At 37.1% G+C, this 26,846-nt stretch overlaps 1 protein-coding gene across 6 annotated transcripts in view; it reads left to right on the forward strand.

Annotated features, from left to right (window-relative positions):
- The window catches only part of LOC104594410 (DExH-box ATP-dependent RNA helicase DExH3-like), a 37,001-nt gene extending 18,874 nt beyond the window's left edge, over positions 1-18,127 (forward strand). For 2 of the 6 annotated variants that reach the window (XM_088901740.1, XM_088901739.1), the window contains exons 5-7: positions 187-354; positions 456-728; positions 11,209-13,397. In XM_088901740.1, the coding sequence (XP_088757866.1) occupies positions 187-354; positions 456-728; positions 11,209-11,394 (627 nt within the window). In that variant the 3' untranslated portion in view covers positions 11,395-13,397. The other 4 variants (XR_016084316.1, XR_016084315.1, XR_016084317.1 and 1 more) reach the window with 4 other exon arrangements.
- The last annotated feature ends 8,719 nt before the right edge of the window (positions 18,128-26,846 follow it).

Consider the following 26,846-nt stretch of genomic DNA (forward strand, 5'->3'; position numbering starts at 1 on the left):
CTTTTATCTGATAGTGATGGGCTGCTCGGATATAGCACATGCTTTTGTGGTAACTTTTTCATGTAACATTTTCTGATCATCATAAACTGTTTGCTTAAATTGTTTTCCCATTGGAGAACTTTGTTTGCTTGAATTTGATAACCGAATGTGTCTTAACCATTTTGGCTTTTTGGTACCTCTTTTCAGGGTTTTACATACCCAGTACGGACTCATTTTCTAGAGAATGTTCTAGAAACGACTGGGTACAGATTAACTCAGTACAACCAAATTGATGATTATGGTCAAGAAAAGGCATGGAAAATGCAGAAACAGGCTCTCAGAAAGAGGAAGAGCCCAATTGCTTCTGTTGTTGAGGTATACAGATTGAAGCCTCCTACCAATTTCTTTGTTGTATTTTCTTTGCACTTTTTCTTTCTTTCTGTTCCTTATGTTGATTAATTTTAAACTTGGAACAGGATGCCCTTGAAGCTGCTGATTTTAGGGAATATAGCTTACAGACTCAGGAATCTTTGCGCTGTTGGAATCCTGATTCTCTAGGTTTTAACCTCACAGAAAATGTTCTTTGCCATATATGTACAAAAGAAAGGCCTGGTGCTGTTTTGGTATTTATGACTGGTTGGGATGGCATAAATGCTCTGAGAGAACAACTCCAAGCTCATCCTCTTTTGGGAGACCCGAGCAGAGTTCTGTTGCTTGCATGCCATGGTTCAATGGCCAGCTCAGAGCAGGTAACTTCATATTGTTATTTGATTTTGACTTAATATCTAATATCGACTTAATACCATATTTTTTTGTATTGTTTAAGTAGGTTTTCAAGGAAACACCAAACCATCTATTCTATGAAAAGTTCCAAAAGGCACATACTAATCATGATTCCACTTTGGAGGGCATCATAACTAAGTTCAACTGAGAAAAGCCTTAGCCCTACTATATGGTATCAGCTACTTGGAGGGGATATTTTCTACCCATTACCTTTGCTTTGACATCTACAGAGGCGATATAGTCTCTAATCTATGCACTATTTAGCTGTGCATTATATTTTATCTTATGTATGTGCATGACAAGTATTGAGTGGTTTTTGCTAGAGGCATCAACTGGTTGGGTCCTTGTCAAGGCTGTGCTGTGCTATGGCTCCTGGACCCTATTATTATATACAGTGGACTGGGTCTAGAGCTAATACCAATTTGTTCTGGACCACAACCTGCTCTGACATTTACCATATATTGGGAATCCCAATACATAACATTGTTCTTAAATTGTTCAAATTTTACTGTACAATCCTAAGTTTGTAGTTGGCATATGGTTTTATAGGTGAAGTAATAAAATAAGGTGCATATTTGCCAATATGCATGGTTTTGTTGTATAAAGCAAAAACAAACCTGGTAACTGTTTTCGAAACCCTCAGTGAATTCTAAGAAGATGAAGAGTACCAATATTGGGCATCTAATTCACATTACCAAAGTCTTCTCCAGGTTGAAAGACAGGCTCATAAGTGCAGGCCCCAGTAACAAATTCAAGAGAGTGGACAGAAGGAAAAAATTGAAAGACAAAACTTGCTTGCTTAGAGACACTATTGCTGAGAATCTGTCGGACTTTTTTTCCAGTTTGTGGTGACAAGGGAGATAAATCAGCAGAAATCACTGAAGAAGTTATGACAAAAGAAGGGGTTTCGTTGGGGGAAGAGGATGTTTCAGAAGGAGAAGATGATGAAGCTGAAGTGGAAGGAGTGGAGATAGAGTTCGAAAAAATGAGAAAAAGGTGGATCTGGAAAAGGTGGTGGAAACTGGACTCCAAGTTGTTAAGAAGTTGGGCTTATTGGTTTTAGGAGGGGAAGCTGGAAGATTACACTAGAAGAGCTTTTCGGGAATTAGAGTTACCGCACCTGTTGAATGCTGAATGTCCTAACTCAGATTGATTGATAGTTTTGAGGTGTTTGTTTAGGGTTATGTTCTGTCGGTTGGGCTTTTCTGTTTTGGTTTGATGAGGGTTGCGTGCATTGGATGCAAGTCGTGGGTTGATATCTGAGGGTTAAAAGTTAAGAAGTTGTTATTTCCTTGGTTTGGGCTTTGGGAGCTTGTGGTTTCCTTGGGTGCTTTTGTCTTTCTTAGTGGGTGATACCTTATCACCTCTTTCGTACCTTTTTCTTTTTCTTAATAAAATTACTTTTTGTTTATTACCAACAAAAGAAAAAAACATGCATATTGGCAATCACCCCCTAAATCATTTGTTCTGGGAGGTGATTGACCTAATTTTAGCTGTCATGTGCAAGCTCTTAAGCAAACAATTGATACAAAAGCTGTTAGTTATAGTCTCTGCATATACATCTTCCCAGAGCTGAAACCAAATGGTACTTTAACACTTGACCCAATGAACCTTATTCTTCATAAGGTAAGTATTGTATATGGACCCAAATGGAACCCAGTTGGATATATTCAATATCCTGAACAAAAACCCTACGGTGGTGGACATGTAAGCAGAAATATTTAAAACTAAGTACTATCTATTTATGGGGTTAGTTTACTAGCAGAGTGGCTGTTAAGAATTTGGTCGAGAAATTAACTGAAATTTAGAGGGAAGCAGTGCTTGCTGATTTGATTGAGGGGTGGGCAATAGAGCTGTGCAAAGGGAATAGGGTGTAGCAGTGAGAAACTGGTATTATGTGGGGTGCTTTGTAAGAAAACTATAATGAGCTGGATAGAATGGTGATTGTGCAGAAAATAAAGAAGATGTTATGTATGCTGAAACCTGAAACTAAAGAATCTAATAAATAATAGTAAGAATAGAAGAAAGGGGGCAGGATAATGGAAATAAGATGCTGTAAAAAGAAGCATCTAACTAGAAAAAGCATATACCCATGAAATAAGACTCCATAAACATTTCTCTCAATGGTTCATCTAATTGACACCTTAAATGTTAAAATGGCCATTATTTTAGCTCATAAGTTGCATCCATCCGTTGAAAGTTCCATAATTATTCCCTTAAAGTTCTCCCAAATAAGAATAGAAGAAACTAGAAAGAGAGCAGGATAATGGAAATAAGATGCTGAAAAAAAGAAGCAGCAAACTAGACAAATTACATACCTGGGAACTCCATGAATATTTCATTCAAAGGTTCATCTGATTGACACCTTATAATGGGCCATTATTTTAGCTCATATAGATTTCATTCATCCCTTGAAATCTCCATGAGTTTTCCTTTAATGTTCTCCTAAATATTCTCTAGAATCTCTACAAGGAAGTAAAAGTACTTGTTATAATTCAGGTCTGCCTTAGAGTTCGGCCTGACTGAGTTCAGTTATGTAGAAGAAGAAAAAGTGATAAAGAAAGAGAGAAAGAGAGAAAGAGAGAAGAGAGAATTCTGGTTCGAACTGAAAGAGGCAACTTGACTTCTCCCAGTTGGCCAGTAAGTATTTATACTATTATTAAAACATAACTGAAAAGACCTATGTACCCTTACTTAAGTTAAGAGCACATGTTTCAACACAACATTACAAATCAGCAACATCAATCAAGGTATAAAGACAGAAATACCCCTACGCTAACACTCCCCCTCAAGCTGGTGAGTATATATCATATACTCCCAGCTTGTTACATATGTAGTCCACTCTTCCCCAACTCAAGCCTTTTGTAAATAAGTCAGCCCACTGTTTTCCTGTATTAACATGTGTAGTGTCTAGTTCTCCATTCAGCACCTTCTCCCTCACAAAGTGATAGTCAACCTCAATGTGCTTGGTTCTTTCATGAAACACTGGATTAGAGGAGATATGAACTGCAGCCTGATTATCACAATAGAGCTTCATTGGAGTGTTAATGTTGTACCCTACTTCCTGTAGAAGGTTCCTTAGCCACACTAATTCACAAGCGGTATGCGCCATAGCCCTATATTCTGCTTCTGCACTGCTTCTTGCCACAACCGTCTACTTCTTACTTTTCCATGTCACCAGGTTACCTCCCAAAAACGTGCAATAGCCTGTAGTAGACCGCCTATCAGACATAGAACCGGCCCAATCAGCATCAGAATACCCTTCTATTTCAAGTTTTCCCCCACTCTTGTATATCAGACCGTGACCCAGGGCCCCTTTTAGATACTTCACAATTCTCAGAACCGCATTCCAATGAGGAATCAGAGGTTTTTGCATGAACTGGCTTACCACACTAACTGCAAATGAGATGTCTGGTCTGGTAATGGTTAGGTAGTTCAGTTTGCCCACAAGTCGTCGGTATCTGCTAGGGTCTTCAAACACTTCACCCATATCCTGCTTAGCTTGGTATTTGTGTCCATGGGTGTTTCAGCTGGTTGGCACCCAACAAGCCTGTTTCTTCCAACAAATCAAGCACATACTTCCTCTGGCACAGGTTAATCCCATACTTGGATCTCACTACCTCTATCCCCAAGAAGTATTTCAGTTTACCCAAATCCTTTGTCTGAAAGTGATCCTGCAGATAAGTCTTCAGCCTGTCAATACCAATGTTATCATTCCCAGTAATAACAATATCATCTACATACACCACCAACAGTATTTTTCCTCCCGGAGAGTCATGACTAAATACAGAATGGTCAACTTTGCACTGTTTCATGCCTAACTTCTTTACCACCTCACTGAACCTACCAAACCATGCTCGAGGAGACTGTTTAAGCCCATATATAGCCTTCCTTAGTCTGCACACCTTACCATCCTCCCCCTGAGCAACAAACCCTGGAGGTTGCTCCATGTAGACCTCCTCGAGTAAGTCACCATGCAAAAAGGCATTCTTGATATCAAGCTGATATAGTGGCCACTCATACATGGCTGCAAGAGAGATCACAACACGAACTGACCCTATCTTAGCAACCGGTGAGAAGGTCTCTGTGTAGTCAATGCCATAGGTTTGGGAGTACCCTTTTGCAACTAATCGCGCTTTCAGGCATTCAACACTACCATCAGGCAGATACTTAACCGTATAAACCCACTTACAACCAACAGCTTGCTTCCCAGGAGGAAGAGCAGTGAGGTCCCAAGTATGATTATGATGAAGGGCTGAGAGTTCTTCTTCCATGGCACGGCACCACCCTGGAGAGGCAAGGGCTTCCTGGACATCTTTAGGAACAATAACTGATGATAACAAAGTAACAAACTGGCGATGGAAAGCGAAAAGGTGAGTAAGAGAAACATAATTAGAAATGGGATGAAGGGTGCAAGTACGTTTACCTTTCCGCAAAGCAATGGGTAGATCAATCTCAGATGCTAAGTGGGGGTCTGGTGTCGGATCCGTCGATGGAGATGTAGCCGGAGGAGTAGTAGCTGGTGCACGTGGGCGATGTGTATACATATGACGGATAGGTGGGCGTTCAACAAGTGGTGGCACCGGAGGCAAGGATTTGGTCACGACTGGAACAAAGGGAGGAGGATCGACAATGGGAAGTGGAAGAGGAGGAGGTGATGAGGAGGAAGAAGCATCACCAGACCCCAAAAAGAACGGAGTAGACTCAAAGAAACTGACATCAGCACACACAAAGGACCGTCGAGAATCAGGATGGTAACACCTATACCCTTTCTGGGTCTGAGAATAGCCAAGGAAGATGCACTTGAGAGAACGGGCATCAAACTTGTCGTTCCCGGGACCCAGATTATGGACAAAACAGACACACCCAACAACTCTCGGCGTAAGAGGAAATGGAGACAAAGTGGGAAACAAGACCTGAAACGGAGACTGACCATCAAGGATGAACGTGGCCATCCGATTAATTAGAAAACAAGAGGTAAGCACTGCATCACTCCAAAAAGGTTTGGGAATATGCATGTGATGCATTAGGGATCTTGCTGTTTCAAGGAGATGGCGATTCTTTCTCTCAGCCACCCTGTTTTGTTGTGGGGTGTAGGTACACGAGGTCTGATGTATAATGCCGTGTTGGTCCAGGTATTCCTGAAATGATGAGGATAAATATTCGCGGCCATTATCAGAACGAAAAACTTTGATGTGGGTACCAAATTGGTTACGAATTTCAGCATAAAATTTTTGAAAAATGGTAAACAATTCACTTCTTTCTTTCATTAAATAGAGCCACGTCATCCTTGAAAAATCATCCACAAAAATGACAAAATATCTGTATCCATTATATGACATTACTTTATAAGGACCCCAAACATCTGAATGAACTAAAGAAAAAGGACTCGACACACAGTTATCAACCCTAGAACTAAAGGGAACACGATGGTGTTTCCCAAACTAACACGACTCACAATCCAAAACAGAAAGCTGACTCAAGGACGGAACTAAGGACTTCAAGACTTTGAGCGACGGATGACCAAATCAGTAGTGCCACTGGAGAGGAGAAAGAGATGACTGGAGAGCTGTTGAAGTTCTACCACCACCACCGTCAAGATAATACAGTCCACCTGCTTCATGCCCTCCACCAATCTTCATCCCCGTCTTGAGATCCTGAAAGACACACATAGAAGGATAAAAGGTAATGGAGCAGTTAAGTGATTTGGTCAGCTTACTAACAGACATAAGGTTAAAAGGCAATTTAGGAACATACAGAACTGATGAGAGGGATACAGGATCTAGGTCAACATTACCAACACCACAAATTGAGGATGTGGAACCATTAGCAAGGGTAACAGATTGTGATGTTGAGCAATGAGATAAGGAGGAAAACACACCTGGAGTTCCAGTCATGTGATCGGAGGCTCCAGAGTCAATGATCCAGGGATTGGGTGTAGATGCCAGACAAGCCATACCTGAGTGAGCAAAAGTTGCCGTGTTCTGCTGTGACTGGATAAACCTCTCATATTCATCACGGGGAACACTCACCATCTCCTTCATGGGACCATCTATGGATGTAGGGGGCAACTGGTCAGATGAATGATTCTCCTGTCTAAAGCTGGAACTTGAGTCACCGGTCACGGCATGATTGGCCCAGGTTGAGGGAGGACCATGTAAATCATAACAATAGTTGATGGTATGTCCATCCATACCACAATGAGTGCACTTCCTCGGGCCTGAGCTACGTCCTCTACCACGGGCTCCCCCTGAATCTCTGCTCCCAGTACGACCACCACCACGATTATAAGTAGACCAACCATTGCCACTTTGGCCATATGCAGAACCACTACCAACACCACGGCCAGACTGAGCTCCCCGAGCTCCACCTCTACCACCACAGCCTCTCGATGCAGCAAAGGCAGATCTATCTAAGATATTAGAGTTCTCAGTAGATCCGATAGAAATCCTCCGAAGTCGAGCAAATACCTCTTCTAGGGACGGAAGAGCTGATCCCCCTAATATCTGAGCCCGTACTGGTTCATATTCAGACTTTAGTCCCACCAAAAATCTAGTCACATCAAGCTTCTCTCTCTGTTGTTGCTGAATCTTGACATCAGAAGTGAGAGGATGATAGACATTCAACTCATTACGTATGTTCCTCATGTTGGCATAGTACTCCTCAAGACTCTGATTGCCCTGTTGCAGATTAAAGTACTCTTGATAAAGCTGATAAACTCTGGTTGTATTGTCCTGCCCCGAATACAATTTCTTCACATGGTCCCACAAATCTTTGGCAGTATCAAGGAACATGAAGTTCACACTAATCCTGGGTTCCATACTGTTCCACAACCATGTGATGATCTGAGCATCCTCTTGCTCCCAGTCTTCATACTCATGAGAGTCAGAGGAGGGTTTCTCCTCTCTGATGTGTTTTACCTTCTTCTTTGCCTTTAGAAAGACTTCAACGGATTTAGCCCAAGGCACATAATTCTCTCCATTTAACTTAATGGAGGTCATCTGAACATTCAGGTAGTCTGTAGGCACCATCACACTAGGTTTATAATCATTATTGTCTCCCATTATGTTATCACCAATTCTGCACACTTGCTGAATTCTATTATCACTGAGATCTGCACACTCCACACCACTAGGTCACACCTGTCACACTGATTGCAGCACTAATTGTTGCTGGAATGTGTGCTCTTTACACCACAGACCCTAAATCACACCTGTCACACTGATTTCAGCACTTGTTGCTGAAAAGTGTGCTCACACCACAAACCCTACTCCTACAACTACCTGAAATCTCACCACTATATGATCATATCTCTTCCTTCAAAATGCACAAAGAAACCAGCATAAACCCTAGCCCTTACTGGCTGAAACCCTAGCAAATGGTCTGAAACACACCTCCTATTTAATCCATAACAGATATCATGCACTGAAATCTCTTACCTTTTCGCTGAAGTAACACCCATGCGAGCAGGAGAGCAGTCCACACACAACAGCCGCTTCACACACAACAGCCACACACAGTTCGGCCCTCTATTCTTCCTCTACTAGGAGAGGGCGATCTCAGAAATCACAGCAACCGACCACATACGACCTGACTGGAGGCATAGAGACCCCCAAGGGAAGAGGGCGATCACTCCTTTTCAGCCCTTTCCCTTATCTCCAATCGAACACAGAAAAAAAAGGGAAACCCTAGATAGGGTGCGCAGAGAATGAACCCTAGGCAAGCAGAAATCTAGGAAGATTTAACCTAGCTCTGATACCATGTTATAGTTCAGGTCTGCCTTAGAGTTCGGCCTGACTGAGTTCAGTTATGTAGAAGAAGAAAAAGTGATAAAGAAAGAGAGAAAGAGAGAAGAGAGAATTCTGGTTCGAACTGAAAGAGTCAACTTGACTTCTCCCAGTCGGCCAATAAGTATTTATACTATTATTAAAACATAACTGAAAAGACCTATGTGCCCTTACTTAAGTTAAGAGCACATGTTTCAACACAACATTACAGATCAGCAACATCAATCAAGGTATAAAGACAGAAATACCCCTATGCTAACAGTACATTTATTTAGAACATGGGTTCAAGTCTGAGGGCAGCCACTTTGTACAAAGAAAAATGCTGATGGTTTGGTCCATACCCAATCTACCCATCCTAAAACCCCAGGTAGCTAGGATCAACATTGGGTAATGACCTTTTTTTATTCCCAAATACCCATCAAAAAAGAAAGAATATATATTTCCCAAACTCAAGACAAAGTTAACCTCTAACTCTCCCAAAAATATGACTTCTTAAAAACTACCAACACTACTAATGTTGCTTAAAAGATTCTACCAACACTATCAATATTGCTTAAAAACTTAAGACACCTCTTGGCTCATTTTAAAGATCTCAATTTCTCTAACTTTTATAACAGTTGCTTATAATAGAAAAAAAAGAAAAAAATGGATAGGAAAACAATTATTGTTTGAAGTGAAGGGGACATATATATAATCTTTTTTGACAGGTAAGTAACTAACATTTGTTAATAGGAAAAGAGAAAAATACTAGTATATTGGCATCGATGTTTTAAAATGAGGAGGCATGACACAAGGAGTTATGCTACCTGGAGGCGTGAGGCATAGTTTAGAATGTTTTTTTTTTTTGGAAAAAAAGGTAAAGTAATTTTATTCAATGAGAAAGCCAAATACAACAAGACTCAGGCCAACTAGGCCTTCCTGAGCCCAAGACATATTACAAGAACATCCATGATTTAGTACAAAGGAGGAGAGAAACATTCTGACTTTTAAACTCCTCATTCACCGACACCCAGGAGCAAATCTTCCCCACCACTTTCTGCACAATCTCATCTGGACTTTTAGATTGATTACAGAAAATTCTATCGTTTCTTTCCATCCAAATGGACCAAAGAACAGCCTGCGGAATAGTTTAGAATGTTAAGTGGCGTGAACTTCCTTAAGATAAGGGGGATGAGGAGGAAGAATAAGGAGGGGGAGGAGGAAGAAGAAGAGGAAGGAGGATTTCATATTTTTTTCTTAATGAAAGATGTAGAAGAATGAAGATGTATCTAAGTGCAACCAATTGTTGGCCTTCTTCATCCACAGAGTTTATTTGGGCTTGTTCATCCACAGGGTATATTTGGGCTTGTTCAGAGGTGCATCTAAGTGCAACCAGTTGTTGGTTGGTTTAGGTTGACTTGGATTTACTTTGGTATCTGGAAATGAAGAACAAGAGGCAATTGGGAGAGGGACTAGGCTTAAACCTGCATCTTCTTACTAAACAATTCTGTCTTTTAGTATGAAGATATGGGCTTAGGTCCAACTTAACAATTAACAGGGATGTGGCTTTCTAATCAAAGTCCAATAAATTGAGGTCTAAAAGTGTCCAAGCCAAATGTATATTAGGGTTTAGGTTCTAACTTCTAAGTATATTGTATATTTGTACATATGCATGAGATCTTGCAGCCAAGGTTTAAAATGTTGGTGTCTGTGGAAATGCTAATAGTCATCCAAATATAAGAAACATGTTGAAAATATTGTAAGAAGTATAGGCTTAGTGGAAACATTGTAAATATGCAAAATATAGAATGATATTTTATATTAAATGATAAAAGAAGCATAGGCACACCCTTTTGAATTATTATCTTGTTCCAAATCACTAATCAAAGCTAAGAACTAAGGTTATAAACAACAGAATACGTTCAAAAGTTGCCCAGCTTCATGATAGAATGAGGAGTTAAAGCAAAATTTAAACTCACAGGAAATGTAAATGGTTGTAATAGATCAACCAAATAACTTATTACACAAAGAAAAACTAATATTTAATTTAGCTAGTTCAAAGTGGTAACCATGTAAGTTAGGCAGGCAATAACATTGTTACTCCACATATCTACAATATTATCACCGACTTATGTTATAATATATCTCTTGTACTCCACATAGTGCTGGTAGTTCTCATTGGGGAATATGTCGATTCCAGTAAAATTTTGTGTTGCTACCCATGGAAATGGAAATATGTTGTGGAAATATTAGGGAAATCAGGGACATTTTAAACCATGCGTTGCAGCACATGGATATTATATGTAGGGTAGTTGGGTTTTAAAGTCATTTTTCACCAGCTAAACTTAATTCTTTTTTTAATTGTTTAATTTGAAAGTCTAATCATAGTCTTTTGGCAGAATAATGGGCTGGGATGCAGTATATTTTCCAAATTCTGTAGGCTTAGGCTTTCTATTCACTCTTCACATTCTACTTTTTATATTATCACACTCAAATAGTCACTTTTGTAGTCTTAGCTACTATTCCACTTTATCTTAATTTTTCAGCAGTCTGTATCCTTCGTGTTATGATCTGTAGTATCACTGGATGTGTGATCAATTGTTCCTTTTTTTTTTTTGCATATATGCTCTTTGATGTTCTTTAACAATTTGGATCATTTTCTTTTCTGGTTTGCATTCAGAGGTTAATATTTGAAAAGCCTGAGGATGGCATAAGAAAAATAGTTCTTGCAACCAACATAGCTGAGACAAGTATCACCATTGATGATGTAGTTTTTGTTGTCGACTGTGGAAAGGTAAAAGAGACATCATATGATGCATTGAATAACACTTTAACAAATAACTTCAGTAGTGTCCCAACCACCTAAGATCAAGGTCTTGAGAGTAGTGGAATGTCTCAACCATCATACTTTAACAATGGGGAGGAGTGGCAAGAGCCCTTTAAACATCCCTTTAGTTTCACAGCATTTGAACCCATGGTGCCATCATCTGGTTGTTCTGCAGACCTGCAGAATTGAGTTTAGGAGCCAATTATCTGTTATCATTTGTTTTTGATTGGTAACGTCAAACTTTTATTATGCTGTGTACAAAGCAGTTAAGTACAAGGTGCTAATGGTAAAAAGACAATGAGAGACAAAAACTCTTTCTCTCCCCACACCCAAGTTTCTGATTTACAATTGTGCCCAGAATAAAGCTTCTCTTCCCATCCCTTGTTGGGCTAAAACATCCACTACAGAATTAGTACAACGCTTTATCCAATTGAAAGAGACTTCCATTTCTCTTGTCAGCCACCTAAATTTCTTCTTTTTATTGTTGTACATCCACATCTTCATCTCTTCACTTTGTATCCAACTAAATACCAGTTTTGAATCTCCTTCAATAATCAGTTTTCTAATGTTCAGTTCTTTCACCCTTCGTATACCCTCCATCAAGGCTAAAACTTCTGCTCCAAGATAGTCTCCTTCCCCAAGTGGACCAGACTAGAGAGCAATGGTCTTGCCTTCATCGTCTTTGAATACTCCACCTATACCTGATCTTCCTGGGTTTCTCATACTACTACCATCAAATTTAAGTTTGATACAGCCTCTTTCTGGTGGATACCACTGATAACTAGAAATAGTCTTAGGAGATGTAGATTCAGCCACTTCTTTCCATTTCTTGAGCAAATTGTCCATTGACACATTTGAAAAGGAACCTATGGACTTCAGCCAGTGTACTGCTCTAATCAAAACTGTGTCCCTAACCTCTTCATTGCTTCTCTCTTTTTCTAGAAAAATTCTATAATTTCGTTCTTCCCAAACTGTCCATACTGTTGCAGCTCTCAAACATCTCTACATAGATTTTCCCCTTTTATTTGGCCATGCAAGGGAAGATGGTGCAGATAGGCTTTAAACCTCCAGTGGTGGATTCCACCTGCACCTAAACAAGGAAAATGACCATTCCCAAATAGAAGTAGTAAAGGGGCAAGAGATAAGTAAGTGGTAGCAGCTCTCACCATTAGCCTTACATAGGGTACACCAGTGAGGGGATAAGCACCACTTTGGTGCCTTCTTTGAAGCAAGTCACAAGTATTAATCTTTCCATAAACAACTTCCCAACAAACGACACCAACTCTAGGTGGGATAAATTATCTGTTATCATTCTATGCAGTTACTTTTATATCTGTTATTATTCTATGCATCTACATTGACTTATGATTTTTGCCACAATCAGACGAACCGATCCGAAACCGATCAATCTGTGAGGCTATGTGACCCAGTTGCCAAAATGATTTTGTATCCAGTTTTTTTTTTTTTTTTTTTTTTTTTGTAGCAGTAGGATTGAAAATTTGTGTCAAGTCCAGTCCAAGCCTGATAATACTGCTTTTAAAGATAATAACTATGAACTAAACAGAACTTTTTCAGTTGTTTCATTGGTTGCCTTTGGTAACTTTTAAGGTCCAAAGCTGCAGAGCTAGAAACTAGACCCAAGTGTTAAATTATCCATTTAAAATGTTGAAGCAGTATTAGAATTAAAATTTTCTTAATTACATTGAAGATAATCTGTATTACTAGATCAACCCAGCCAACTACCTGTCTGATTGGAACATGGTTTTGATGTGTAAACTGATGTGGTTTAATGATTGAAACATGGTTTCGATGCCTGTCTTGGTATGATATGAGATGGGGCTTGTTTAGGCTAATTGCAAGATCTTTCCTTCCACTGATTTTCCAATACAGCATCTAGAGATTGAAAATTGCTATAGAGTCTTGCAGTACGTGTAGCTGAAGTTTTCAAGAACCAAATATTGCAGATGCAGAGTCCCAACCCTTGAAGGATTCTGCCATGGATAATGGCTACCAGAATGTCTTATAATACAAATCAACAAATGAATCCTTGGTAATTCTTTCTTTCTTCCCATAGCTGAAACTATTTGTGTTTTCGGCATATTAAAGATGTATGGTAGTGTGAATAATGTTGGCATTTACTATCTAGGCTATCTTTGCAAGGTGGGAGCCTTGGCATTCAAGATATTCCTATCCATGGAAGCAATATGTGCATCTAGGATATTTTTTCACCATTTTGATTGCATTGCTGTAGCTCTGCATGATTGTATGGAATCTCAAATTTTGTTATTTCATCTTTCTTTAATTTTATGAGCTTTGCTGAGTGGTTTTCTTGTATCACCAAGCTGTTGATTCCTAGAAATTTACAAAATTTGAATATTTAGAAAGAGTAGAAAAAGAGACAGCTGAATTGAATACAATGGGTTGAACTTAAAGAAGCCTTCATTTTTACTCCTAAACTCAATTCAGCCTTAAATCCCCATAATTTGAGGTTGGCTAAACACCTCTCCCACCATTGCACTCTATCAACAATTGCTTTAATCATATGGTTGTTTGGCCTGCCTGTGACAACCGCCTAGCTCTCCATGAAGCCAATCTGCCTTCAATTTTCTAATGGATCTTGGAAACATTGTGATTTTTCCTTCCCAATCCAGAGTTTAGCTCCCATATACTTATCATTCATCAGCAAATACTTCATTCCCATAATATTTGAGATAATTTTTCTAACTTGTTTATGAACATTGGAACAAAAGTATATACCAGAAAGTTAAAGAAATTCTGGCAAATTGATTCATGCAACATGATTGACGTAAGACTTATAATTGCATCCTTTATTCTGAAAACAATTCAAGATAGACTATCTACATTAGACTCCAAAGCTAGTTTTGGAGGTGGTTTCCCTCTTAAATTTTTCCAGTCAATCCCCCTAAAGAAAGGGTGCACCCTTAGGCTGTGTTTGGTTTGAAAGAAAAGGTAGGGAAACCCATACAAGGTTTGGGTTAATGCAGTATAGCGATCAGCATCAGCACCTGGTCTTTTGCTTGGATTTATATCCTGCATTGGAGTTGCATGGATCATTAGAGGGAACAATTATTCAGATGTTCTTATAACCAACCTTTGTGGAGTGGTAAAAATGTGATACATAAATCTCCCCCAAGTTTTTAACAAATACTAATACCTCCCATCACTTCTAACTTCCCTTATTGGCTGATGGTAAGCCACTTTTAGCTTGTGGTCAGTTGCCATTGACATTTAATTTTTGTTAGAAACCTAATGTTTCTCCTATTTAATTAATGGACCAAAATGTTAATTATAATTACCTTTAATTATTAGATTTTACCATTATCTGTATTCGCTGACAATTGAGTTACAAAAGTATTTTCTTGTTGCAAAGATTTTAGAGTTTGGTGAAATTGCCTTTTGAGAGAATAGTATTTGTTGGAATGTTTATTTTTTTATGTTTGTATTCTGCTGAGTTAGGGTCTGTTTGGTCTAGTTAAAGTAGTTTTTTTATCATTGTTTATGTCTTTTAACTACAGCAGGGGCATAAGGGTTTTTTCCCTTTTAATTATGGTCGCCCTATATATGATAATGTAAGCTGGCACCGCCAGCCAGATTTGAAGACTCCAAAACCTTTCTCTTTTCTTCTCCCTTCTCTCCTCTTTCTCCCTTCTCTTCTTCTTACTTATTTCTCCACGCCTCTTCTGCTAATAGTATTAATGAGGAGACACTTGAATTTGATGATGAAAAGTGAGTTAATTTAATCGCTTGTTTGTACTTGTTAGATGATTTTGTTTTGTCAGTTTCTTTTTAGAGTTTTAACCCATTTATCCCATCTTACAATTATGGGTTTCACTGATTTCCTTTTGGTTTATGGTGGTGCTGCAAATTTAGGATTAGTTTATGATCCTATGTATATGGCAGTGTATTTCAGGTTCATGAGAGTTTATGATCATATAATTACAAGAGATCCTTGTATGGTTTAAAAATGTATTTTCATTAAATTGCGTGTACAAATTTGTGGTTCTCAAATTCCATTAATTTTACCTCAGTTAAATGGTTCATCTTTCAATTCTTATTTATTTCATTTTCTTTTGTTCTTTTCCTCCCAATGATGGAGAGTATCACTGTAATCATTAACTTGGCTTTTCTTTTTTTTTTAAAATAATAACTTTACCACTATGTATCTTTCAGTGACTTCCGTTTGACAAGTGGTGAATACTATTATATTGCTGAAAAGAGGGTGAGACACCTTCATAAAAAGATTACATAATATAGTTGTATGTGCAGCATGTACAAAATGTCCATGAAAAAACTAGGAAACATAAAAAATGGTACTAGCCTGTTGATTCCTAAACGTATAATCTTGGAATACTGCAAATTGCTTCAGTACCCAGACCACCTCATGCAAGTCCATTCAATCTTGCTCAAGAGTTGCTTGAAGGGCAAGGCTTTGGCTTCAAAAATCTGGATATTCCTTTCTTTACGTACAGACCAAGAGATAGCAAAAGGCAAAGAACTCACAAAGAATTTTCCCTTTGGCAGAGGATCCATCAACTCTCCAAGAAGAGAGGAGATCTGCCTAATTCGAGGGAGTAACCCACTGTCTATTAAGCAGTAGCTGACTGATTCCTGGTCCATCTCACAAAGACAGCAAACACTATTAAGGTTCATTCCTTTATTAAGATGGTGATCAATGGCTTGAATTCTGTCCCAAGCAGCCAACCACAAGAAAAAGTAACTTCAGTGGGACCTGAACCCTCCATATCCAACTCCATGTCACCTTCTGAAAGGCACTAATGTCTGCCTTGTAGCAGGATTTTGTAGAAAATGAGCCAGAGTTATCCATCAGCCTTGTTGCATCTTTCAGTGAATTTGCTTTTTTATATTTAAGCCATGTACCGAAATTTGATTATTTGCAGTATGAATCAACCACACCCATCAAAAAGAGCAACAATGACTTCTTAGAATCAAAAGGAACGCATCTTATCATTGTTTTAAGAATATCTTTGAAATATTTTGTGAATCTCATGAATTATTATAATATATGATAGCAACAAGGTTCAGTTATTCATTTTACTAGCATATTCAAGAAATTTTCAATCAAGCTTTATTTAATGTACTTCTGCACTTGCATGGTTTCATTGTTGTTTCAACTTTCAGTTATGAGGATTAAGGGAGCAATAAAAGCAGTAGTGGAAACTTTACTGGTTTTAAGTCGAACAATGAAGATTTGGAGATGCTGTTAGAGGCTTACTTCATGCAGATAGAGGGGACCTTAAACAAACTGTTGACTGTATGGGGCTCTTCTGTTTATCCCATTCTTGTCTATATGCTGTGTTTTCATGGTTGTTTTCTAAACTGACAAGGTTAACCTAAAAAGGCACCATAAACTCAAGTGTTAAACTCTAAATTGCATGACAAGTAATGCTTCTTGAAAAATTAGTGCTAGAATTACCAAGTTTATTTGAAAAAAAAAATCAGGATTAAACATATGGCCATATAATGGAGCATGGTTTGATCTGCCTACATCTGGATATAGGCTGGTAAATTTTGTAGATCTTGAGTTGGATAGCTCATCCTTCTGTGGTTCTCCATTAGTTCATTGGTCAGAACTGCTAATGCCTGCATGAGCCCAGTGTACTTTTTAGTTGTACAATAAATAAAGGCCACACAAGCCAGCACTGAGATCTACAGGAGGAACTATGCAATGGCTCCAAGGCCCTTTCCATTAGTTGTATCATGGGAAAATCAATTTACCTAATACGATTTTATTTACTTCCTTGTTTTGGGCTATCTTTTAGTTTCTTATCTTTGTTTATAGTCCTTGGGTGGGTGAGTTAAGAAAGCTTATCTCCCCTAATTCTGTATCTCTGTATCTATTTCTTCTTTAATTAATGAAAGTTGCAAGTTACTGATCCAAAAAAAAAAAAAAAAACTTGAATATGAACAACATTTGACTTTCTCCTAATAAATTTTGGTTACTTTATTGATCTTTATGTTAGTATTTTATTGTATGTCTACATTTTGTCTTATTGATTTATTAATTTAATAACATTCCAAATTTTTTACCAAAATAAATAGCCAAAATCTTGAACTTTTGGACAAGGTCTGATTTTTTGGTCAAATGAATACACTGAATATATTTCATGTATTGTGTAGGTGGCATTGTCCAGAACTGAAATTTCACCAACATTTAGAACCATGCCCACATGCCAACTAAACCCTTTTGTGATGCTCCCTTTATTCAGTGCTAATCAACTCCATGGCCCTTTGGTCTATTGGTTAAAGCACTTGACTACCGTGATTTGGCCTAATGAGGTATTAGAAGTTATATGTTTTGACTTTTTGCTTGAGTTGCAACTGCAGATTCAGTAAGGCAGATATGGACTATAGGGGCCGCTTTGTTACAGCTGAAGTTTTGAGCTAAATGAATATTTTTTTATATATAATTTTTATCCACTAAAAATAATGCACCATTCAGTTCAGATTAGATCTGGTCATAAGCTTAATTACTCAATCTAACTTGGACTCTTAAGCTGGGTTGCATCCATATCATCTTGGCCCATGACAGTTGGGGCTGGCCAGGCAGAGCTTGGGACATTCAAACTTGGATATTTAGTAAAATTGAATTTCATTTGTAGGGGTGGATATATTTTCTTGGGCTGGTTCATGATGGATATGTTTTCTTGGACTGGTTCATGATTAAGTTAGTGTTTAAGTCTATGGCTTTATGCCTTCATAAGTGGTTTGGTTCTTTTTTTCTTTTTTTCTTACATGATTACATCCATCAAATAAGATCGCAAGGGTTATCTTTATTTTTATTATTTTTAATTTTTTTGATAGATAAACCTTGGGATCGCAAGGGTTATCTTGGAGTCTGGCTTATGTAGGAGTGCAACTTGGGCCGGGTAAATCTGAACAACCTTAAAAAGCCAGGATGGGTTGGATTGGGCTAAGGCTAGGTTTAAAAAAACCAACCTCAATTTCGGGTTGGGTTGAGGCCTAGGACAACTCACCCCATATTCAGAATTGCATATTTAAATATTATGCAATATGTCAATTTATGCATACAATGTTTTTGAACTGCCGTTGACGGCCCAGAAACTGTTCAGGCAACCGGTTCCACTTCACCCTTAACCCGGTCCTTGGTCAAAAATTGTTGATTTGGTCAGCGATCTGCTGACCTGGGCAGTTGAATTGTTAACCTGTTCAATGGTTTTTGGCCATTTTTATTTTTTAAGTTGGAACGAGTTGTCCATTCGAACTAGACAGTTGAACTATCGACCTGGAAACTGGTGGCTAGAATGGTTCCGGTTTTGGGTTGGTTTTAAAACCTTGTATGCATATGTATGAAAAAAATGAAGAAATTAGACCAACCCGAACGTTTGGGCCGGGATGGCTGTTCAACAACTTAGGTTGGGTTAGGGTTAAAAAAAGGAGAAATTCCATATTAGTACCTTGTAGGCTTGTACTTTAGGGGTAGTCTCAGTTTAGTACCTGAACTTCAAACTGTGCCACTGCAGTACCTGAAAACTTACAAAAATTGTCAATTTAGTCCCTTCCATTAGCAGCCTATCACTTATCTGTAACACATGTGATTTAAAACTTTTAAAAATGTCAAAATCTCCCTTCAATAAAAGACACTGTTCATTGTCTTCTACCTTGAGACTGAATCAAAATGGACACTTATCAAATTGATTGAACTCAAGGAAAATTCGGATTTGAAGCTTAAGTCCCAATGCCTGCAGTTGCACGTTCCTCTCTTCCAAGCTTTTCTACAACCAAAGTACCTTTTCCATGCAAAGAAGCAAATGGAGTACAATGTGAAAATCAACATTCAGCCGCATAACTAGGGGTGTCAATCGACTAGTTTTGGTTTGGATCCAATCCGATCCAAACTTTATCAAATTGGATTTGGATGGCCCATTATAATTATTGGACTGGGCCAATACAAAATAAATTGGTCATATTCTTATTAGTTTGAATTGGACCTAAACCAAATTTCCAATAATCCAATGATGAGGCCCAAACCCTTGTCCAATTTGAAATTAATCAAAACTGAAGCTAGCATAAAATCACTTTTATGAAAGTACTTTTACGAAAACACTTTTATAAAAGTAATTTTATGAAAAGTATTTTTATGAAAGCACTTTTATAAAAATACTTTTACGAAAACATTTTTACAAAAGTACTTTTATGAAATCACTTTTACAGAAGTAGTTTTATAAAAGCATTTTTACAAAAGTATTTTTACGAAAGCACTTTTATAAAAGTACTTTTACACGAAAGCCTTTTATGAAATCACTTTTACAAAAAAACTTTTATGGAAGTATTTTACGAAAGCACTTTTATAAAAGCACTTTTGTGAAAGATCTTTTACAAAAGTGCTTTTATGAAAGCACTTTTATAAAAACACTTTCACGAAAGTACTTTTACAAAAGCACTTCTACATACTTTAATAAAGTGCTTTTGTAAAAGCACTTTTATGAAAATACTTTTATCAAAGTATATTTACAAAAGTGTTTTTTCAATGCCAAAAGTGCTTTTATATAATTTTTGATAATCCATTTGGTTTGGATTGGATCCAAACCAATCCATTTACATTTTAATGGATTGGATTGCATTTGGTATGTATTGGATTTGGACCAGATTGGGTCCAGTCCATTTGTAAGTGGACTCACATTGGACTGGATTGGGTTGGACCAAATCTGGTCCAATTGACACCTCTACGCATAACTACCCAGAATCAATGATAGCCGAGTAAATCAGTTTCTAGACTAACTTGCTCTTCCTTTTCAGATACCTGAGCTAAGAGGTTTTTCTGATTCTTCTTTGTTGAAATCAACAGGACCGTAATTTCCTATCGATTCTTCATGAACAACTTCAGTTTTTGAATCGAGTTGTTAAATTTTCTCCGATAAGAATCCACCTTGGATAATCTTTTTTATCGCTGAAAGACTCATAATTTGAATCTGCATATCATTCTTTGATAGTGAAGCTCACAACCTTTGGAAGTGGGTAGTGGAAATGAACATCTTTATTGTTCCCATAAGATAAAATGCGTAGCCAGTGACAGAGAACCAGAAAGAAGTAACAAAAAGGAACATTTTTATGAAGAGGAACTCGTTAACAGATCTTTTGTTCAACAAATCGAAGTGGATAGTGGAAATGGACATCTTTGGTGTTCCCATCAATCCAATCCACCTCCCTACTACTTGGGTTTGAAGAAAGAACTGAATAGCCGTCATGGAAAACTCTTCATGTTTCCACTGAATTTTGTTAAAGAGAAGAGAATGAGGAAATGGACTTCCTACCTGTAAAAAAAACGAAACTTCCAAGGAATACCCGAGGTTTGTGAGAAAATCTGGTTGAAATCTAACCTAACCTGGGAGTGGTAAATAAAAAAAAATAAAAATTAGATGACACCTGAAGGACATTTTTATCCTTTCACATGCTATTTAATGCCAGTTAACAATTTTGGACTAAACTGACAGTTCTTGAGAATTCAGGTACTGCTGTGGCACATTTTGAAGTTCAGGTACTAAACTGAGACTATCCTAAATTACAGGGTATTAATCTGAAATTTTTTCTGGAAAAAGAATTAACAGTTCCAGAATGTCTTTTGAGTAGGGGTGTCAATAGACCAGTTTTGGGTTGGATCCATCTGAATCAAAATCAAGTTGAATGGATTGGATGGACTAATAAGACAGTGAATTGAACCAATCCAGATTTCATGGTACAAAGTATTTATTGGATCGGATTGGACCTGGTTTATCCACAATAGATTTATATTGGATTGGGTCGGATTGAACTAATATCCAGTCCATTGATAGAAGGTAAGAATACCAGTATCAATAAATTAGGTTTGGATTGGAACCAACCTTAATTAAAACCAATTAGAACATATTGGACAGTCCAGGCATTGAATTGAACTGGTCCAAAATGGTCTGAGGTATTCATCGGATTGGATTGAAAGTACTATATCAGATTGAACCAAATCGGATTGGGCATTCATACATGTATTTGAATTTTGAAATAGGTATTACTAGATTCACATCTTTTGAAAACCGGGCAGCCTAAAAACCATTTTGGCTGCTGCAGTGCTGCTTCCTGGTTCCGACGGTCCATCTTTCTGGTTTTGATTAGTTATCATTCTTTTTGTCGGCGTTTTGAAAATTAATATTAATTATCAATCGGACGATGCTGACTGATTGCTTATCAGTTTTTCAGGTACCATACCTTTTTCGGTATCACAGTACAGGATCCATATATATTAGCGTACATCATCTGACCCAATTCAAGTATTCAACCAATCCCACCAACTGATTGCCCCACCTAAAAAAGTTTTAACGTCTATTGCTTTAAGTGCTTTTGCCATGAAATGACCAAATTATTCTCATTATTGAGATTTTCTTCTCCTTTATTATAGTGGTTGATTGGGGGTGGGGTGGGTGGAATAAAGGCTGGAATGGATTGCTCTGTACCCATTAAGTCAATATCTAATGGAGAGGGAATCGACTTAAGTCTTATATCGTTATTATTGAAGTGTAACCACCAAAAGAATATCATTATTGATGAAATTGTTAACATTTCAACAAAGGAGTGCATCTTGGACTCTTTGGTCTGGGGATATATAGGACCCGACCCTCGTACGTTGGAGGCCTCATAATTTGCCACCTGTCCATTGGACCAACTCTTAAGTGGGTCCAAACAAAATCTATCCGTTTATCAAGTATCAATCAGATAAACTTTTTTATCATCTGATTTGGGGATTGTTTATTAACTTTGAACCAGCCACTTAAGAGCAATAATATAGGCTTTCTTCAGAGCAATAATAAAAAAGGTCAAATCAGCTAATTCTCCGCCACTTAAGCTTTGGCTAAGTTGCTTTAGCTGAGCTGTTTTGAGCTCATTGGATTTTTCACCAAACACTATTTATAGGCTTTCTAGATGGTCTTCACCTCACAAAAACCAAAGAAGCAACACGGAAACATTCTCAAATGGGTACTTTAGAGCCCGTTTGGGAGGGCTTATGCGTTGATTGAACTGCTTCTGATAAGTTACATAAATAGCTTCACTGGAATCTGGAAAACTGATTTTTTTTTGCTCATATAAACCTTTGTTTCGACATTTTGGATTTTTACCAAATATAGCTGGACAACTTTCTGGGTTTTTTTGGCTCATGCAACATCAGAAGCTGCTGCATGAAAGTACTCCCAAAAGAGCACTTAGAACTTCCTGTATAAACCAATTTTGTTTTAGTATAGATTAGGGAACCACTGAACAGAACATCACCTCTCCAAGTGATTTATTTTGTAAGTAACTGAGTACGGCTCAAATTGGCTAGAGGGTGGACTAAGATGGGGCATCTGATGAATCATGCGGACCTAAACCCAATCGGAATGATTTTCAATGGATTATTGACTAGAGTCACATACTCTGGTCTAGTCTTTGAAGGGAGCAAAAATCTGAATACAAGGGTGGTATGGCACAGTACAATGGCACGGTCGATATGGCATGACATGACTGTGTGTGCCATGCCACCCGCAGCTCATGTGTCAGCATAACACGTGGCATGGCCTGTCATGGGCCAGCACGGCTTGGCCTGCTAGATGAGCTATCTGTTGGGAGGGTCTTCAACGGTTAGTTTCAGTTTTTTGGGGTTTTTTTTACAGAAATACCCCCAATAGCTATATAGGGGGTATTTATGTATTTTGGTTTGGGGGGGAGAAAGAATGGCACAAATGCCCCCAACAGCTATATAACAGCTAGTTTGGGGGGGACATTTTGGGTAAAGTGATAAAAACTTTATTTACAATGACTAGTTTTTAGGGTATTTTGGGCAATTGAATCATTTTCAATTCCTATAAATAGCCCTATCATCTACCATTTCATCACACCAAATCAACAATTTTCTTAATTTCTTATCTAGTTCTCATACTCTCTTAAGTCTCAATTTCTCAATCTCTCATACATTCTCTGATTCTCAACTTTATTGAAGTTTCAACAAGAAAAATGTTTGTTCAACAGCTTAAGTATCTCAAGTTAGCAATTTGGGAGGCTTGGATTCTTGGAATTGAAAGGCTTCAACCGTTGAAATCAAGTTGGGATTCCGAACTAGCAATCCGAGTGAGTGCAAATAAATTAATTTTTTTTATAATTCAAAAAAATGACCAATTCCTCCCAAAACAAATTCCCCAACATGTTCAATGTCGACGATATTCAGTTGCAGCATGGTAGTATTAGCATTGATATGGATGCTACTGATATTGACGGAACTCCCACCCCTATTATTAATACTAGGGGAAAGAAAAAGAATGTCACTAACTTGATTAGCTCGATTTGTAAAATATTTAAAGTAGATGAAGTTCAGGGGAAGGGAAAAAAGTTGTTTACCAAAAATGTAGGAAAGACTTTAACTATTGTAGCAAGGGTGGTACTAGTCATTTGAGTAGACATTTTCTCACCCATGAGAAAGAAGAAAAAGAAGAAGAAAGGAGAGGAACAACACAAACACAAATTAGGTGGGGGGTGGTACTTTTAAATATTCTCAAGAAAAAACAAGGTAAGAATTAGCAAAATACATTGTACATGCTGAACAACCATTTTTGTTTGTTGAAGATACTAAACTTGAAAAATGGTTACGTAATTCTATAAATCCACATTTTAAAAAATTTCTAGGAATACTATTAGATCAGATGCTTTAATTTTTTTTATTCATATAAACAAAATTTAATTTATATGTTATCAAATCTTAATTCTAAAGTTGCAATTACTTCTAATATTTGGACTTCTAGATTTAACATATTTGTGTTTTTGGCCATTTTATTAATGAAATTTGGCTTTTAAATAAAATAATTTTAAGTTTTACTAGGCGAATGGTCACTTACTACCCTAGTTATTGCTACAAGTATTTTAAATACTTTACATGCTTATAGAATTGACAATAAATTATTTTCTATTAGTTTTGATAATGCTAGTAATAATGATTCAATAATAAATATTTTAAAATCTCAATTAAAACCATGTTTAAATGGTAAGTTATTTCATATCAGATGTGCATACCACATCTTAAATTTATGTATTTAGGATGCTTTAAATATTATTTTTACTCATATTTCTAAATTAGAAATTGTATTATATATTAAAAGTTCTGGAGCAAGAAAACAAGAATTTAAATATTTATGTTAAAATTGTGTTTTAAAATATAAACATTTTATATTAGATGTTAAACTTAGATGGAATTCTACCTATGCTATGTTAGAAAGTTGTATTTCTCACAAACAAATTCTTAGTGATTTTTATAAAGCCTACTGATATTATATTTAAGAAAGACTTGGAAATGGCAATTTGTATAAGAAATTGAAAATAATAGTTTATTATTTGAAATGTATAGTTTATATGAATTTGAAATAATAAGAAATAATAAAAATTTTACAACTTGTACAACTGCATCTTCCATTTCTGAACTTAAGTCCAGTAGTGGAAGAAAAAAAACTTTTTTATTTAATAAGCAAGAGTTAGAAATCCATTGCCTCGACAACAAGTTTATTTACTAAACTTAATTTTTATTTACAAGCAAAATTTTCTACTTTAGGTGATTCTCCCTTCACCTCAGAGAGAACAAATAATTTTGATATTTTAGCTTGGAGTGAACATGCAAAATATTATCCAGTTCTCGTCGCCATGGCCCATGATCTACTAACCCCTTTGTTGTTTACAATTCCATCAAAGTCTTGTTTTAGTACAGGTATTAAGGTGTTGGACGACAAGAGAAACTATATGAATGATGAAAGTCTAGAGATATGCATCTGCTTTAATGATTGGTTGGATGTTGATGATAGATTACAAGACAGAGGGCATGGCACTACACCTGATGTTTCACCTGAAGCAGATGATCAAAATCAAGAACAATAGGAGAAAATGATGAAGTCAATATTTTTTATATATTCAATAGTTGTATAACATTTTTTTTCAAATAATTGTAAATTTTGTTTTAATTTCATTTAATTTATTTGATATTTTTTAATAACAAATTTTTTATTTTCAATTTGTAACTATATTGTATGTTTTATATTTTATTAATTTATTTCATTTTCCAATTTTCATATTTCATTCATCCAACCATTGTATGCTTTGTATCATTCAAATTTAAATGAAATAAAATTCCTATTTTTTTTCCAATTTGTTATTCACTCCGACTCTTTGTCTCTTTGACTTCTTATTTGGTTAAGTATTTTTTTTTCATTTCTTTATTAGATTTATTATTTTTTTCAAATAGCTTCTGATGATGCGCGATCCGATCAGTCCTAGCTGCCAGCTCGGCTAAGGGGTCGGGTCAAATCTCCCTCCATCAGCTTCCAAAGGAAAGTTAAATATTTTAATTTTACTTAGCAAAGAAATAAAAAAAAAATGTCAAAAAAAACCAATATGGCCCGATTCAACCCACACCCAAGGCCCGACCTGTAACCCAGCCCGGCACGGCCTAGGCCCATCGCACAGCCTGCAGTCCGCTCGGCCCAATCTGATAGCACGACACGGGCCCTCATGGTCTTGGGCCATGGGTCATGCCGGGCCTACCCCCAAATTATCCCTAGGAAGGGCGCATGACCCATTTTACACTTCTAAGTGTGTCCACTTTAGAAGAGTGACGCAGAATATGTTAATGTTACTCTAATCAATGGTTTAGATCTTTTCTCCCGAGACCAATTGTTTTAAATTGTTTTTTTTTAACCAAGACCATTGCTTTAAATTGTCAATGAGCAAAATTTTGCCTTTGGTAATCAAAACATCTCAAAGATCTTGGTGAACTTATTTTATGAACAGAATTTCAAAATCTAACATGACATTTGGAATTTTGTCCTAGAAGTTTATATCTTTATATAAAATATATAAAGACCTCCTTCACTTTTCGGTAAGTTATTTATTCACGTAAATGTAATTATTTAGGTAAGTATTTCCTGGATAAATGCATTTTTCCATGTTTTTTTATCTCATGTAAACAAGGTAATGATCATTTTATCCATAAAATTCCATTATTAAAAGAGGCATTTTTGACCCAGGCAATTTCGCCCCTAAATGAAAAAATTATTTACTTAAGAGATGGATATCACTTAGTTATCTGGTCATACCCAAAAAATAAATTTTCCCTAATCCCCACATAAATCTAAAAAGAATATAAGATTCTTAGTCAATATAAAGAAAATCCCATTGAGCAGCTGGTCCCCTGACCCCCCATTCTTCTCCCTTCACCCGAGTTCTCTTCTCCTTTTCCGGCACCGGCGATCACCCCTTCTTTGTTTATTTGTTTTTGGTCCGTGCGGCCTGATAAGAGATCTCTCTGTCCAGTGCCCAATACATCTTCTGCTCTGGCTCCCTTGTATTATGCGCAACACTTGGCGTTGGATTTTATCACTCTGAATTCTTAATTCTGAATTCTTCGCCGGAACCGGAGGATCCTGTACGTCACGTCAGTCTTTTACACCTACAAA

This window comes from Nelumbo nucifera, chromosome 3, assembly GCF_055504915.1.
Source record: "Nelumbo nucifera cultivar China Antique chromosome 3, China Antique-T2T, whole genome shotgun sequence".
In the NCBI taxonomy this organism is placed as follows: domain Eukaryota; kingdom Viridiplantae; phylum Streptophyta; class Magnoliopsida; order Proteales; family Nelumbonaceae; genus Nelumbo; species Nelumbo nucifera.